The following is a 14,837-nucleotide window of genomic DNA, read 5'->3' as shown; positions in this document are numbered from 1 at the left end:
ACATGAAGTTGGTTCTGAAATACCGATGGATAAAAGGGTGTATTTTGAATAAGCATCCACAGGCACTCTTCCTTCCCTCCCCGCCCCCCACTATAAGTAAACAGCTAGTATCATTAGGAAAATAGATGAACTTGACCCCTAATTTGAGGAAGTGCCATGGCCCTAATGTCTGTCATTCTGACAAGGTCTCTGCATTGTGTCCCCAGGAGAAGATCGATTTGTGTCACCACTCTCCTGGGATTTGGTGGGGCGAAACCTTTTCGCCATGGCTGTGGAAGGAGTAGTGTTTTTCCTCATTACTGTTCTGATCCAGTACAGATTCTTCATCAGGCCAAGGTGAGCTCTCCCTCAGTTCTCATGGAACACCTGATTGAGGGTCACCGAGGAGAAGTGCAGGGAAATACTGGTTAATGGTAGTTGAACCCAGTTGAACTCCAGTCATCAAACTGATTTTCCTATTGTGGGCATTCCTAACCCTCATCCTTGCTCAAATCCAAGAAATTGTGGCAAGTAGGTTTTGTAAGATTGCCTTAGAGACTGTATTTTTTTGTCATAATATAATTCAAATAGTTGATTTTTTTTCTTATTTTTCCCCCATAAGACCTGTGAAGGCAAAGCTTCCTCCTTTGAATGATGAGGATGAAGATGTAAGGCGGGAAAGACAGAGAATCCTGGATGGTGGAGGACAGAATGATATTTTGGAAATCAAGGAGCTGACTAAGGTAGGTCTGAGAGTTCAGGCTCTAACAGCTTGTCTTCAATTGCTTCAGTTTTCTATACTGAGAACTAGCATTTGGCTGACTTGCTAAATTAAAAAAGAAAAAAGTCTGCTTTCCAAAATGTACCAAACTTCTGTCAACATGGACATTTCTAATTAAAAATATACTATTGGCGATTATTTTAATAATGTGAATATCCATTCTCAAATTTATTTTTCATGCTTATGTATACACTAATATCATGTTTCTGGTGATATTGCAAGACTAGGTATTTCATAGTTCAGAATACTGATGTACCCCCCCACTGCTCAGAAGAAGGGTCTATTATGGCCTTCTCTAAGATGCTAGAACCCCATAATACCATACAAGTTGGGTACTGTTGGCTTTCGCCAGTAATCCTAGCTACTCAGGAGGCCAAGGTATGAGGTTCCAAGCAAACCTTGACAAGAAAGTCTGTGAGACTCCTTTTTCCCATTAACCACCAAGAAAACTGGAAGTAGAGCTATGGCTCAATTGATAGTATACTAGCCTTGAGCCAGAAAGCTCAGAGATGTGCCAAGGCCCTGAGTTCAAGCCCTAGGACCAAAAAATAAAAAAAAGTACAATATCATATAGAATTTTAAGAGTATGTATGATATGAGTCAAGTAAATGAAAAATTGCATAGATTTTAGTGATGAACACATCAGCAAATCACATTTGAGCTTCTGAATCTGTCAGAAGCTAGTTGTCTCAGAGACAGTAAGGCTCCCACCATATCCACTATGTAACTACGTCTTACTTATGCGTCTTATTTCGTGAGCTATTTGGACCACAGTCCCCTCCTCTGCAGTTGTTTGGGTGAGCTAGGAGTCATCAGAGTGTATAGATTTTTGTATTTGTTTGTTGCAGATATACAGAAGGAAGAGGAAGCCAGCTGTGGACAGGATTTGTGTCGGCATTCCTCCTGGAGAGGTAAATACACTTTTTCTGCTTTGTGTTTGTCTCCATTAATCCAGTATCTACTCTAACAATGATGTCTGTAAGGGGTGACACTTCAGGCTGTGTGAAGTTAGGAGAAGATGGGAATCTTAAAGGTCAAAATGGAACAATTTCAGATTAGGCAGTTTAAGGAAAACATATACATCTAATTTGTATGTTTCTGATTGAGTTGAGATGATGATGAAATTCAAATGGGCATTTTTTTTATTTGTTTTGTTTTTGTTGCCAGTCCTGGGCCGCTTGAACTCAGGGCCTGAGCACTGTCCCTGGCTTCATTTTGCTCAAGGCTAGCACTCTACCTCTTGAGCCAGAGCGCCATTTCTGGCTTTTTTCTATATATGTGGTGCTGAGGAACCAAACCCAGGGCTTCATGTATACGAGGCGAGCACTTTACCACTAGGCCATATTCCCAGCCCCTCAAATGGGCATTTTATTTTATTTTTTTGATTTTTAAATAAATTTAATGTCTTTTATTTTATTCACTATGTCTAAAATGCTGCCATTTTAGCATGTAATCAATATTAAAATTATTGAGATTTTTTTCTATTAAGCAAGCTTTTGTAATCTGATGTGTGTGTGCGCACGCACGTGCATGTATGTTACAGTCACAACACCTCTCAATTCATACCAATCTTATTTCAAGTGGTCTGTAGCCCCATGTGGCTGGTGGCTCCCTTATGAAAAATTATAGCAGCATCCCAATTCATAAAGAATATCTGCTGTCTGCTCTCTTTTGTGGTGATACATAATATAATTTTACTCTGAAATTTTTTTTCCTTTTTTTTTAAAGTTTTTATTATAAAACTGATGTACAGAGAGGTTACAGTTTCATACGTTAGGCATTGGATACATTTCTTGTACTGTTTGTTACCTTGTCCCTCATAACCCCCTCCCCCTTCCCCCTTCCCCCCACTGCCGTGTTCAGTTCACTTATACCATATAGTTTTTTTTTTTTTTTTTTTTTTTGGCCAGTCGTGGGCCTTGGACTCAGGGCCTGAGCACTGTCCCTGGCTTCTTCCAGCTCAAGGCTAGCACTCTGCCACTTGAGCCACAGCGCCTCTTCTGGCCGTTTTCTGTATATGTGGTGCTGGGGAATCGAACCTAGGGCCTCGTGTATCCGAGGCAGGCACTCTTGCCACTAGGCTACATCCCCAGCCCCTACCATATAGTTTTGCAAGTATTGATTTGTTGTTGTTTCTCTTATTTTACCCTTTGTCTCTCAATTTTGGTATTCCCTTTCAATTTCCTAATTCTAATACTGTATACACGGTTTCCAATATACTCAGATAAGATTACAGAGATAGTGTAGATACAATCACAAGAAGGTGATACAAGAACATCATCCACAGTATAAACTACAGATACACATGGGATGTTGAAAGTAGTTACAACTGTGATATAACAATCATTTCCATAAAATGGAGTTCATTTCACTTAGCATCATCTTATGTGATCATAAGGGTATAGCTAAAGATTTTTTCCCCTCCCTTTTCATTTGTGTTCTCATTTCATGCCCTTTAGTCAGATGAGGTGGCATAATTTGACTGGTAGGTTTACTAATTGTTTCCCACATATTAGCATTGGTCTTAACCTGACGAGTCAATATTTGTAAATATATCTACTCCTATAATGGTTTTATTATAAAATGAATGTTTCACTATCTTTATATAATATCTTGAAACCAAGAGAATATTTGACTTGTCATTGATATTTATGAATGTTGTTTGAGGCCAGGTGCTGGTGGTTCATGTAAAGGCTGAGATTTAAGGATCATCGACCAAAGCCAGCCAGGGAAGACAAATCTGATAGACTCTTATCACCATGTCACCAGCAGAAATCTGGAATTGGTGATATGGCTAAAAGTGGTAGAGCACCAGCCGTGAATGGGCCAGGGGGAGGGGGAGCTAAGCAAAAGAAAAAAAAGCTCTGAGTTCAAGCCCAAGTACTGACACAAACACATAAAGTATGCTTTGAAGGTCACATCATATAAAAAAAAATAAGCTTAGGTGGCTATTGTATAGAGTCACTCATATTTAGACTTAGTCGTTGACTTAGGCAACTAACCCAGACTTGATTTTTCAGTGCTTTGGACTCCTGGGAGTGAATGGTGCTGGGAAATCATCAACTTTCAAGATGTTGACTGGAGACACCACCGTTACTGGGGGTGATGCTTTTCTTAACAAACACAGGTGAGCAAAAAGTGGCCTCTATTTTGCTACAAGGACTCTTTTTTTAGTGTGAAGAAATGCATCATTATTTTTCTGACTACAGAAGTACTTTTTAGAGCTCATAGAATATTTAAGTATAGAGAACCTGAAAGTCACTTCTAATTTGACTACCTAGAGAAAATAATTATTTTAATTTTTCTCTGTTTCATTTTACTATTCAAGTACAGTATAATAGCCTCGTTCAGGTATAATTTACATAAATATAATTTGCATAAATGTAACTTTTTCTTTAAAAGAATAGATTCAACAGTTTTTAGTAAATCCACAGGACTATACAACCATCATCACAGTCCAGTTTTAGAACTTTCATATCACCCCAAATCTTTCTTTCTACAATATCAATAAATTTGAGACCATATAGTATATAGTTTTTACATTAGTTTTTATTGCTAGTGAGTATATTATTTCTAATGGGCTACATAGTCTAAAATGCAGACTTTTATGTATCTAAATAAAACTCCTCCATGTATATGTAATTGATGTTGGATTTTGCTTTATTTCCATTTTTCACTAAGTAAATATGTTCTTGTGTGCTGGTGTTATTATTTCCTCAGAGAAAATTTCTGGGAGGGAAAAGGGAATATACTTGCCAAACCTCCCTTACTAAAGTAGTGCTGATTGATGAAGCCAACAGCAGTCCATTTTCTGAGATTATACAGGTCACTAAGCAGTCTGATTATTTTTGAGGATGCAGCCACACATTAGAGACCAGTTAGGTGATAATATACCTAGTACTCTAAATATCTGAAGCTTCTCTAGGCTTTTTAATGTGGATAATGGTTCAAGGTGGTAATTTTCAAACTTTGCTGGGCATGACCCGCATAGGAAATGTAATTTACATTTTCCCTGCTGTGCATGCACAGACACATAAACACACATCATTGAATGAAAAGTTTCATAAAATACTACCTATTGTTGTGACCTGTATTGTACTCAGATAATTTCTTAGTCTATTCTATTCACTGTCATCTAAAATTGCTAGTCATGACCTACTAAATTGACTTCACAATGCACTAATGAGAGCTGATTTGCTCTTGGAAACACTGGCTGGGGTTATCCAATAGTATTGAAGAGCAAGGAATTTCATGTATCCATCAAATCTCCTCTTCTGTCACTTCTTAGGTTTGTTTTTTTTTTCTATAGCCATCTACAGTAGCCTGAAGAGAACAGACATTCTGGGACTAGTGTTGTTTACCCAGGCTTGTTTCTGGCTCCCAGAAACACACTTGGCAGCACTAACAGTCTAAACTAAGGTTTGTCCCAAGATCTGTTTCTAAAGACCATCTTGGGCAATGTAGCTGCAAGTCCTAGGCACAGTATTCATTGGTATGCAATCTGTGTGGAAAAGGCTGGCCTTGCAAATATGAGATAGAAAGGCAGACAGGAATTACTGCTGCTAATGGGCCAAGTCCATCACTGTCGGGAGGAGGCTGGAGTACGGCTGAAGTGCTCACACATTCTTAGTGTTTTTTATAACCTAATTGGCTACCCAAGATCCTAAAACTCACCCCAACCATATGAGTAAAATTACCTATAGGTATAGTTGTTGTTGTTGCCGCCCTGTTTTCAGAGAGTCTATGATGAAAAAACCCTCTTAAGAACTGAGAAGGGGGCGTCTGGGCTGGGTGTTCAGGACCGGGAGATCCGAAGGCAGCAAACCCAACACAATATATAGTTGAGTCAAAGTATGGGTGGAGAAAGCAGGAGGAGCTTATCCCCAGGATTTTTGGGCATTCTCAAGGTTCAAATGGTTCACAAAGACTTTGGAGCAACAGGCACTTGGTACATAAAATTGAATCACAAGGTCAATTCTTGGATGGAAACTTAAGTGTTAAAGTTCCCAGGTACGCATGTTGTTGATATCATGTGCTTCAATTAGCAGGACGGAGGCATTTTGAAATAGAGAACTGAGCCTACAGGCTGAAGTGTTGGGAGAGTCAATACAATTAGAGGTCAGACCTCTGATAGTCAGGAATCGCTGGCATCTATGGCTATCTTGGTGTTAAGCACAAGCAGACTTCACATGCACATTTAGTCTTGATGGTCCAATCAGAATTTCTCTAAATGCTGAAAGTCTGACTAGTTTTATTTTCCTGTCTAGCATCTTATCAAGTATCCATGAAGTACATCAGAACATGGGCTACTGCCCTCAGTTCGATGCCATCACAGAGCTGCTGACTGGGAGAGAACATGTGGAGTTCTTTGCTCTCTTGAGAGGAGTCCCAGAGAAAGAAGTTGGCAAGGTATTATGCACACCAGAAATGCAGCCCACCTCTTTGGGCATCCTGACACTATACCTTCTGGTTTTTTCGCACATGTCTACTTCGGGCTATGTTTCCATGCTTCCTGCAACCTGAAATGCTGGCTCTTTGCATCTGCTTTTAGGCTAGGAGGTTGTAGTAATGGGTGGGTGGAGGGGTCAGTCATGGGTGATCATTCTTAGGCTGGGGGCAGAGAGGGAGCAGTGCTCCCATGAAATGGACCCCTCTTCCCTGCTTTTGGCTTCCTAGCAGTTGCTAGGTCATGATTGATCTAGTTCCATTCCGTGAAAAGGTCTTTCGTGTATAAGTGTAAGAAAACATGATAAAATAAGTGAGCCAGACAGAAGCCATGGTGCTCTTTATCTGACTAGGTTGGTGAATGGGCAATTCGGAAACTGGGCCTTGTGAAGTATGGAGAAAAGTATGCTGGAAACTACAGTGGAGGCAACAAGCGAAAACTTTCCACAGCCATGGCTTTGATCGGTGGGCCCCCTGTGGTCTTTCTGGTGAGTATATGTAAGGATGGAAAATTGTTGTTTCTGACCTGAGTGGAAAAAGCCATTTTTTTTAAAAGACCTGCATGCCAGGGGCATGACTGGTGTCACAATGTTGAGTAGCCCACTAGGAATAGCAGAGCAGCCTTGGACAAGAAGAGGGAAGTTTTTATGGTAGCACACACTGGAGTATCCATGTGGTACCTTCAGATGCTCCCCCAAAGAGATTCCAGGTGCTCAGCTTCTTGGTGCCTGCTATAAGTGGGACTGAGGCTGGATATGGGGTTTGATCTTTCTTTCTGACCATGTGTATGGTGAGCTCAAAAGATAGAGCATAAGGACACAGCTTCAGGATCACCACTGTAGCAGATAGATGAATATCAGAGTAGCCGGGGAAGTGATCCTTGATCTCTTTTCTAGAGAAGAGTACTGAGTAAGGAGCCTTGGCTTTAATGTTATCCCAACGTATGGATCTGGGATTTCTCTAAAACTAGCAAATACAAGATAACAGGATAAACTGGAGTGAGCTGGAATAAATGAAGGAAAGGAATTTTACGCAGACTAGATCTTGATCTCCAAAGCAGTTTCAGACAGAAAGCATTTAAAAAATATACTCATTGGCAAAAGAGGATAGTGACTACTGAGTTTTTAAATGCCTGCTTTAATCAGGCATTTATAAAAGTGACCTTGTTACACAGGAGGCTTACTCTTTTTATCCATCAGAAATAGGATGTTAAAAATTTGTGGTGGTTTAAAATGTCTTTAGCATTCGTAACCAAATTTATCTTTAATACTTTTTCCCCCCAATGAATAATCAAACTTGTTTTATTCTGTTTATAGGATGAGCCAACCACAGGCATGGATCCCAAAGCCCGAAGATTCTTGTGGAATTGTGCCCTCAGCATCGTCAAGGAAGGGAGATCAGTGGTGCTTACATCTCACAGGTGAGTAGTGAATGCTCGGGTTAGCTCCTTAAATCATCCAAGTAGTGTATATGATCATTTTGTAAAAATTTCAAAACACAGGCAAAATTTAATAACAATTACCATCTGAAATTATAGCCCTTAGAAACACTGTTATTATCATTGGCTTGTATATACTTGCAGAATTTGCGAATGCCAGTCTACGTACCTTTGTGTATATGTGTTCATAAGCATAGGACACACATTTTCTTTTTTCACCTAATAATAAATTGTGAATGTTAGTTACCTCAGGTCCACAAATAGGTATATCCTCATTTCTTAGAGTGAATTTATTTGACTGTTCCCTATTGTATAGACATTTGGATTGTTTCTAGCTTATCCATCATGATAATCAACATGGCAAGGAAGAGCAGTTTGTCCATGTCTTCATGCCTTGCCGCACATGGTGCTAAGTCTTAGGTGGTTGAGGATCTGGTTTCTGATGTCATGGTAATATTTTCATGGTTACAAGAGCCTCCCTCTAAAACTAAAACCTCCTTCTGTTCCCACAGTATGGAAGAATGCGAAGCCCTTTGCACTAGGATGGCAATCATGGTCAATGGGAGGTTCAGATGCCTTGGCAGTGTCCAACATCTGAAAAATAGGTAACAAAGATAATTTCTTAGGGATAATGCCTAGTAAGAAAGCTTGATGTTTATCCTTTTGTGAGCATATAAATGGTGGCTGAAAAATAAAAGTTAAAGGAACATGAAACTGAGAAAAAGAGTATAGTGGATAGAATGAGGGCTCTAAGGTCAAATTGAGCTGCATTCAAAATTCATCTTTACTATAGACTAGTTGTGTGAATCACTGTAGGCTAGTTACCTAATTTCTTTGAGAATCATTTTCCTAGGACTATTACTTCCAAGCTACATTGAACAAATCAATTTTCAAGCTAGCATGTGACATTTTGATTAAGAGCTTTGGAAGCAGCACAAAGGGTTTTGCCTCTGACCTTTACCACTTACGACATGGGCAAGTGGCTAAAACTCTCTTGGCTATGGGTTTGTGTAACATCTGTTTGACCTCATGCATTCGGGTAGAGGTGAAATGACATTGTGCATTCAAGCACTGAGTGGGCACACATACAATAGGGGTTCACTAAATGATGACTCACTCCTTTCCTCAGAACCTATCTCTGGGTATGTCAGGGACCTCCCATTTTTCATGGTGCAGAGTTGGACTTTCAGGGTTAAGTGTCCTACTGATAGGTTTCCTAAAAACACTCAATTTCAGTGAATTTCTCCCCCTTGCTTTTAGATTTGGAGATGGTTATACAATAGTTGTGCGAATAGCAGGGGCCAACCCTGACCTGAAGCCTGTCCAGGAGTTTTTTGGACTTGCCTTTCCTGGAAGTGTCCTAAAGGAGAAACACCGGAACATGCTCCAGTACCAGCTTCCATCTTCATTATCTTCTCTGGCCAGGATATTCAGCATCCTCTCCCAGAGCAAAAAGCGACTCCACATAGAAGACTACTCTGTTTCCCAAACAACACTTGACCAAGTAAGCTTTGCATATCAAAAAGTAGATTTATGGGCTGGGGATATAGCCTAGTGGCAAGAGTGCCTGCCTCGGATACACGAGGCCCTAGGTTCGATTCCCCAGCACCACATATACAGAAAACGGCCAGAAGCGGCGCTGTGGCTCAAGTGGCAGAGTGCTAGCCTTGAGCGGGAAGAAGCCAGGGACAGTGCTCAGGCCCTGAGTCCAAGGCCCAGGACTGGCCAAAAAAAAAAATTAAAAAAAAAAAAAAAAAAGTAGATTTACTTCTCAGGGTGAGGATTCCTGTCCATTTACCCCCACCCCCAACCCCCTGCATCATAACCCCGGAAGCAGTTTATACAATCTGTGCTTGAATTCCTTATCCATTATAACTAGGTGTGCTTTTTACAAAACTTCCACACATACACAAGAAAGGATGATGCTCTCTTGAAAATTTATAATATCAGTTAGCATAAGAACCACCACTTATTGAGTACCAACTATGAACTGGGTGCCTTATTCTGCTTAGATAACAGAAAGTATAAAACAGGTACTCAGTTAGGTATTACTAAATGTTTTCTTCTCTTTCCTTTAGTGAAGCCTGTTTGTTCTACACTAAATAGATGATTGAACAGTATATAGTAATATGGGAGGAGAGTAATAGAGATCATTTTTTCAGTGACTGTTGATGTTTTTCATATATTCTTTTCTCACAAAGTGTTCTAGACAATCTACTTGTATAATTCTGTGTTCCTTACTTGACCTAATTTCTACAGAGGAACAAAACCCCTGAAAGTAGAATAAAGAAAGAACAAGTTGAGAGGTATTCCTAAAGCCCCTTCTTTCTTTTAACAGGTATTTGTGAATTTTGCCAAGGACCAAAGTGATGATGACCACTTAAAGGACCTCTCATTGCACAAAAACCAGACAGTGGTAGATGTGGCAGTGCTCACATCTTTTCTGCAGGATGAGAAAGTGAAAGAAAGTTACGTATGAAGAACTCTGTTCATACAGGATGGTTGAAAGTAAGGAAGAGCTAGATCTTCCTGTGCATCGTGTCAAGTGTTCCAGAGGAAAGAGGTGGAAGTTTTTTTGTGGGAAGAAAGAGACTGGATACTGTACTGATACTATACAATGCAATGCAATTCAATGCAATGAAAACAGAAATTCCATTACAGGGGCAGTGCCTTTGTAGCCTATGTCTTGTATGGCTCTCTAGTGAAAAAGACTTGAAATTAGTTTATTATTACCTATGTGAAACTCTAGTATGGAACCCAGTGGACATATGGGTTTGAAGTCATATTTTGTTTTGTTGTTCCTGTGTATGTATTCTCACTGGGATTGCAACAAAAATGCAGCAACTAATCATGGCCAATGATTATGAAACTCAAAGGCTTGTACATCCTCAGCCATTAAGGAATGCCACGCCAGAAGAATGGGTTCCCAGGGACACATCCATTGCTGGCAATGAGTGTGCCAGGATTACCAGTGCCAAGTTGCTCAGAAAGTTTGAAACAACATGGTATATGTGTCACATTTTGGTGAAAATTTCCCTGTTCAGAGTAGATAAACATCTGTCACTATCAAGTGATAAAATGGTGCCATGTGTGACTAAAGGCTGCTTTGATCTCTTTGGTGAGCTGCTGTGGTGGCTGCAACATGTAAAATAGGGATGTCTGCCAGCACAGGAAACTTGGTTCCATTGTTCCATGTGCCGTGTTTGGAGCCATGGTTCTCTAGGGTCATCTTCCTAGGACTGCTTCTATTCATTTAGATCCTGGTAAGAGACCTAAGTGCAGTAGCCCGATTACTGGAGCTGCAAGCTCAGAGGTCAGAGCAAGGGGTGAGAGAGATGTTGCATTCTTGTGTAGGGACGCCTGTGTCTGTCTGTCCTGTTTGTCTGCTAACACGGTACACTGCATCTCAAGGTCCTTTTTTTTATTTGACACAAATATGGTATTATGTCTCTTCAGGCAGGACAATGAAAAGAGAGTGTATTTTGACAAAAATCTTTGTACTATGACTGTCATTTGGCATTTCAAGTTCTTCAGTTACTTTTGAATTTGAGGAGGGGCCTCTGTACAAGCCTGTGGTGTAAAGGAATCTGGCTACACTACCTGCTTTGCTAGCTTGATTTTCCTAGAGTTTGCAGGGCCCAGTGACTAGAAAACAGCATGAGCAAAATCTTCTGCATGATATTTGAATTTGAATTTCTTTCAGGTCACATAGAATGCTGTTAATCTTGGTCCATCAATCAAGTATTTTTTGAGGGTATGCTATCACCGAGTGACTATAGATATAGGAAGGGGTGAGGAGAAATTGCTAGTAGATTTTCCGTGCCATGGTCTTCAGATAATCAGTTTACAAATAGAGGTTATACTGTTTTAGGAGTCCACTAAGAGAATACTGTCTAATCACACATGCCTCTGAACTTTCATTTTTTGAATAGCAGTAATGCAAAAACCAACAATGGGCTCATAAGACTAACAGTGAACTCTTCAAGGGAAAAATAGCTGGCTTGGAAACTTGACCACCACTTGTACTTATGACAGACAATTAGTACCTTCAAATCATTGACACTGCCGAGATGTGAAACTCTCCAGTAAATTCCTGACAATCTCAACATTTTCATCATCTCTCCAATCACTAACTTAACACGAAAAAAAAAACAACAAAAAGATTTCTACACAGAATATTTTTCAGACTATTCTAACCCAGTTGTTTTGTTTTCTTTTTTTTCAACAAAACACTTCAAAAATATAAGTGCACTAATAGGAATGTCACCTGTTTTGAGACAGAACAAAAATATGAGAGGATGATTATTGTTTGGCAGAGTTCAAATGGTCTCCACGTCATACTGATTTCTTCAACTTTTTCTAAAGTTTAAATATTGACTCTAAAGGTAGAGGATTGGAAATCTACTTCAGTTTATATATTTAAATTTACAGAATGTTATTATCTAACTCATTGCTTGAAACAATGACTTAGAAATCACTGTGAATATTGTTGCCTAAAATATATTGAAAGCATATTTCCAATAACTATTGGTGAAATCACTATATTCTATGTCATCATCAAAGATAATTGAATTGTTCCTGTTTTTCAAAATCTAACTTCTGTTACATTTCTTATCCTACTATACTTCTTTGTTAAATAAAATCCATGAGCAATTCCTTTATTTAATTACTCTAATTTTAAGGCCATATTTTAAAAAAGACATTGTGTATTATTTTTAAAAATACATTTTCAAGCAGATTTAAAGGAATCTTTTCTGAAACTAGAAACAATCCACAGTTACACATTGACTTCATTAACATTTTTACTTTTGACTACCCAACTAGTAATATTTTGTATTTTCCTGTGTAACCCCTAATTTTGGTAGAATTTTTACCAACACTATTCTCATAATAATTTTTTTTTTTATATCTTCCCTGTGGAAATGTAACTACATGAGTTTCGGAACTTCTCGAGGATTTAGAAATTTCTGCTTTTGCATCTCTTGGGAACCTTGGAAAACTTACTAACTGTGAATAAGCAAAATATAGAAAAAATAACAAGTCCTCTCTATGTAAATAACCCAGCCTAATTCATTATTAAAAAACACAAACAAACCTCAAACTACTGTATTTTGATATCTGTATGGAAAGTCTATGTTTTGTGACTATTAAATGTTAAAAACATCATTGATTCACTGTATAGTAATCATTGACTTAAAGGGAAGGTGTCTGGTTAATTTTCTTCTCATGGTTGTATATATCAGGTAAAACGTTTCCAAAGAGCCATGTGTCATGTAATAGTGAACCACTTTAGTACTGAGATAGTCATTTGTATTCTTGTTATGAAATAGCAATGGAATACCATAGTAATACTGCTCTATTTTTCCCCCCAAAATTACTGCATCCCCTTTTCTAGAATGTTTATATCCCCATAAGGGTTAGGTATGCTTTTACCCCTTCTTAAACCTGAGGATGAAGCTGTTTTTGTGCTTTTTCTTCACCATTAGCCCTTCATTCCAAGCACTTTATGCTGTCTGTAATGGATCTATTTTTGCACTGGAATATCTGAGAATTGCAAAACTAGGCAGAAGTTTCATATAGATTTCTAAGTTAAATCATTTTCATTAAAAGAACAAAAAACCTAGAAAAAACATTTGTATGTCAGTGACTTTATATGACGTATTAAAAAGGCATATTTCTATGTTGTAATGAGTCACAAAATAAAGCTGTGACACTTCTGTTTGTCTACACAAGTCTACTTTTGTGCATTTGTAGCACCCTCTACTGGTAAGGCATTGTAAAGCCATGATAAAAGAAACAAGACTCTCTCCTGGAGGGGAAAGCTGTTTCAACCAAAGGGAAGAATCTTAGAACAGGTTCAAATGTCCTCTTTGTTACAAGAGAATTCAGGAGATGACTTGTAAATGAATGCCTGTTCTGTACTTTTCATGATTCAGTCAAGACAAAGGATAGCTGGGCTTAAGAAAGCTTAAGAGGTTTTTTTAGTTGAATTTTATTCTGCTTATGGATCATTATACTATAGCGATATCTGAAAATAGATTAAATTTATTACATAAAAATTTAACTGGTTGGAGGAGGCTACCAAAAGACAGCGTTTGGTACTCTTTTAATTTATTCGACCAAAATACAAGGCATAGCATAGCATGTGTGTGTGCTTTTTGGTGAGGGTGATGAGAATGCACAGGTAGAAAATGTGGGAAGGGAAGTCGTACTGAGTCCGTGCTGCTGGAGATGCCTCCTTGTTCTCCTGTGGTAAGGGCTATGTAGCTCACAAGGGAGACAATATAGATGCGCTTTTCTTCTGGGAGTAATGGCTCATGCTGTAATCACATCTCAACCATTAAAAGGTTAGGCTTGGTGCTGTGTGTCTGTTATCCCAGCTACTTGAGAAGCACAAATAGAACTGCCATCCAGGCTCACCCAGGGAAGAAAAAGCAGACCAGTTTAAAAAATAAGGCTGAGTCTGTCAGTTTTAGATGTGGAATAGTTGTCTAGCAAGTACAAGGCCCTGAGTTCAAACTCAGTACCACATAAAACAAAAGTTTCAAGACAAAGATTAAAAGTTGTTTTTAATACAGTGCACAAAATATAAAAATACATAAAGCAAAAAATAAAATACATATAGTACTAAGAGTGTGGCTTATGGGTTGAGTACGTACCCAGAAAGGGCAAGGCTTTGAGATCAAACCTCAGTACCATCAAGAAGACCAAAAATAGCAGACACAGGTGGCTCATGCCTGCTATCCTAGCTACTCAAGAGGTTTGAAATCTATGATCCTAGTTCAAAGCCAGCTTGGGAAGGAAAATCCATAAGAATCTTATCTCCAGATAACCACCAAAAAGGGGAGTATAGAACTATGGCTCAAGTGGCAAGAGTGCCAACCTTGAGTAGAAAAAGCCAAATGAGTGGTAGGCCCTGAGTTCAAGCCCCAGTACTGGCACAAACAATAACAACATGAATAACAAAACAGGAACAGATGGTGTAAGGTCCAACCCCAGGAGGGCTCCATGCAGATGCCCCCCACTTGTTTAAGTCTGCGCCCAGTACCTGAGTTACCTAGGCACACCTGGCAGTTACCTCTTCCTTCTCTGAGGTCACATCCAAGCCACCTGGCCATATCTCCCGCCTTTTCCTATATAATTTGGCTCAACATGGACCCCACTCTCTTTCCTTTTCTCTCTTATTCTCTCTTG

General features: G+C 39.1%; 1 protein-coding gene across 2 annotated transcripts in view; it reads left to right on the top strand.

Annotated features, from left to right (window-relative positions):
• Abca1 (ATP binding cassette subfamily A member 1) overlaps positions 1-11,777 on the top strand; it is a 123,837-nt gene extending 112,060 nt beyond the window's left edge. For both annotated transcript variants that reach the window (XM_048338411.1, XM_048338421.1), the window contains exons 41-50: positions 207-336; positions 602-722; positions 1,609-1,671; positions 3,781-3,887; positions 6,028-6,169; positions 6,559-6,693; positions 7,522-7,625; positions 8,156-8,248; positions 8,904-9,147; positions 9,982-11,777. In XM_048338411.1, coding sequence (XP_048194368.1) covers positions 207-336; positions 602-722; positions 1,609-1,671; positions 3,781-3,887; positions 6,028-6,169; positions 6,559-6,693; positions 7,522-7,625; positions 8,156-8,248; positions 8,904-9,147; positions 9,982-10,122 — 1,280 coding nt within the window. In that variant the 3' untranslated portion in view covers positions 10,123-11,777. The remainder of the gene's footprint in view (positions 1-206; positions 337-601; positions 723-1,608; positions 1,672-3,780; positions 3,888-6,027; positions 6,170-6,558; positions 6,694-7,521; positions 7,626-8,155; positions 8,249-8,903; positions 9,148-9,981) is intronic.
• Positions 11,778-14,837: the final 3,060 nt, after the last annotated feature.

The sequence above is a fragment of the Perognathus longimembris genome, chromosome 1 (genome assembly GCF_023159225.1).
Source record: "Perognathus longimembris pacificus isolate PPM17 chromosome 1, ASM2315922v1, whole genome shotgun sequence".
Classification (NCBI taxonomy): domain Eukaryota; kingdom Metazoa; phylum Chordata; class Mammalia; order Rodentia; family Heteromyidae; genus Perognathus; species Perognathus longimembris.
Note: the sequence above shows the minus strand (reverse complement) of the source record. Positions and strands in the feature narration are given on the sequence as shown.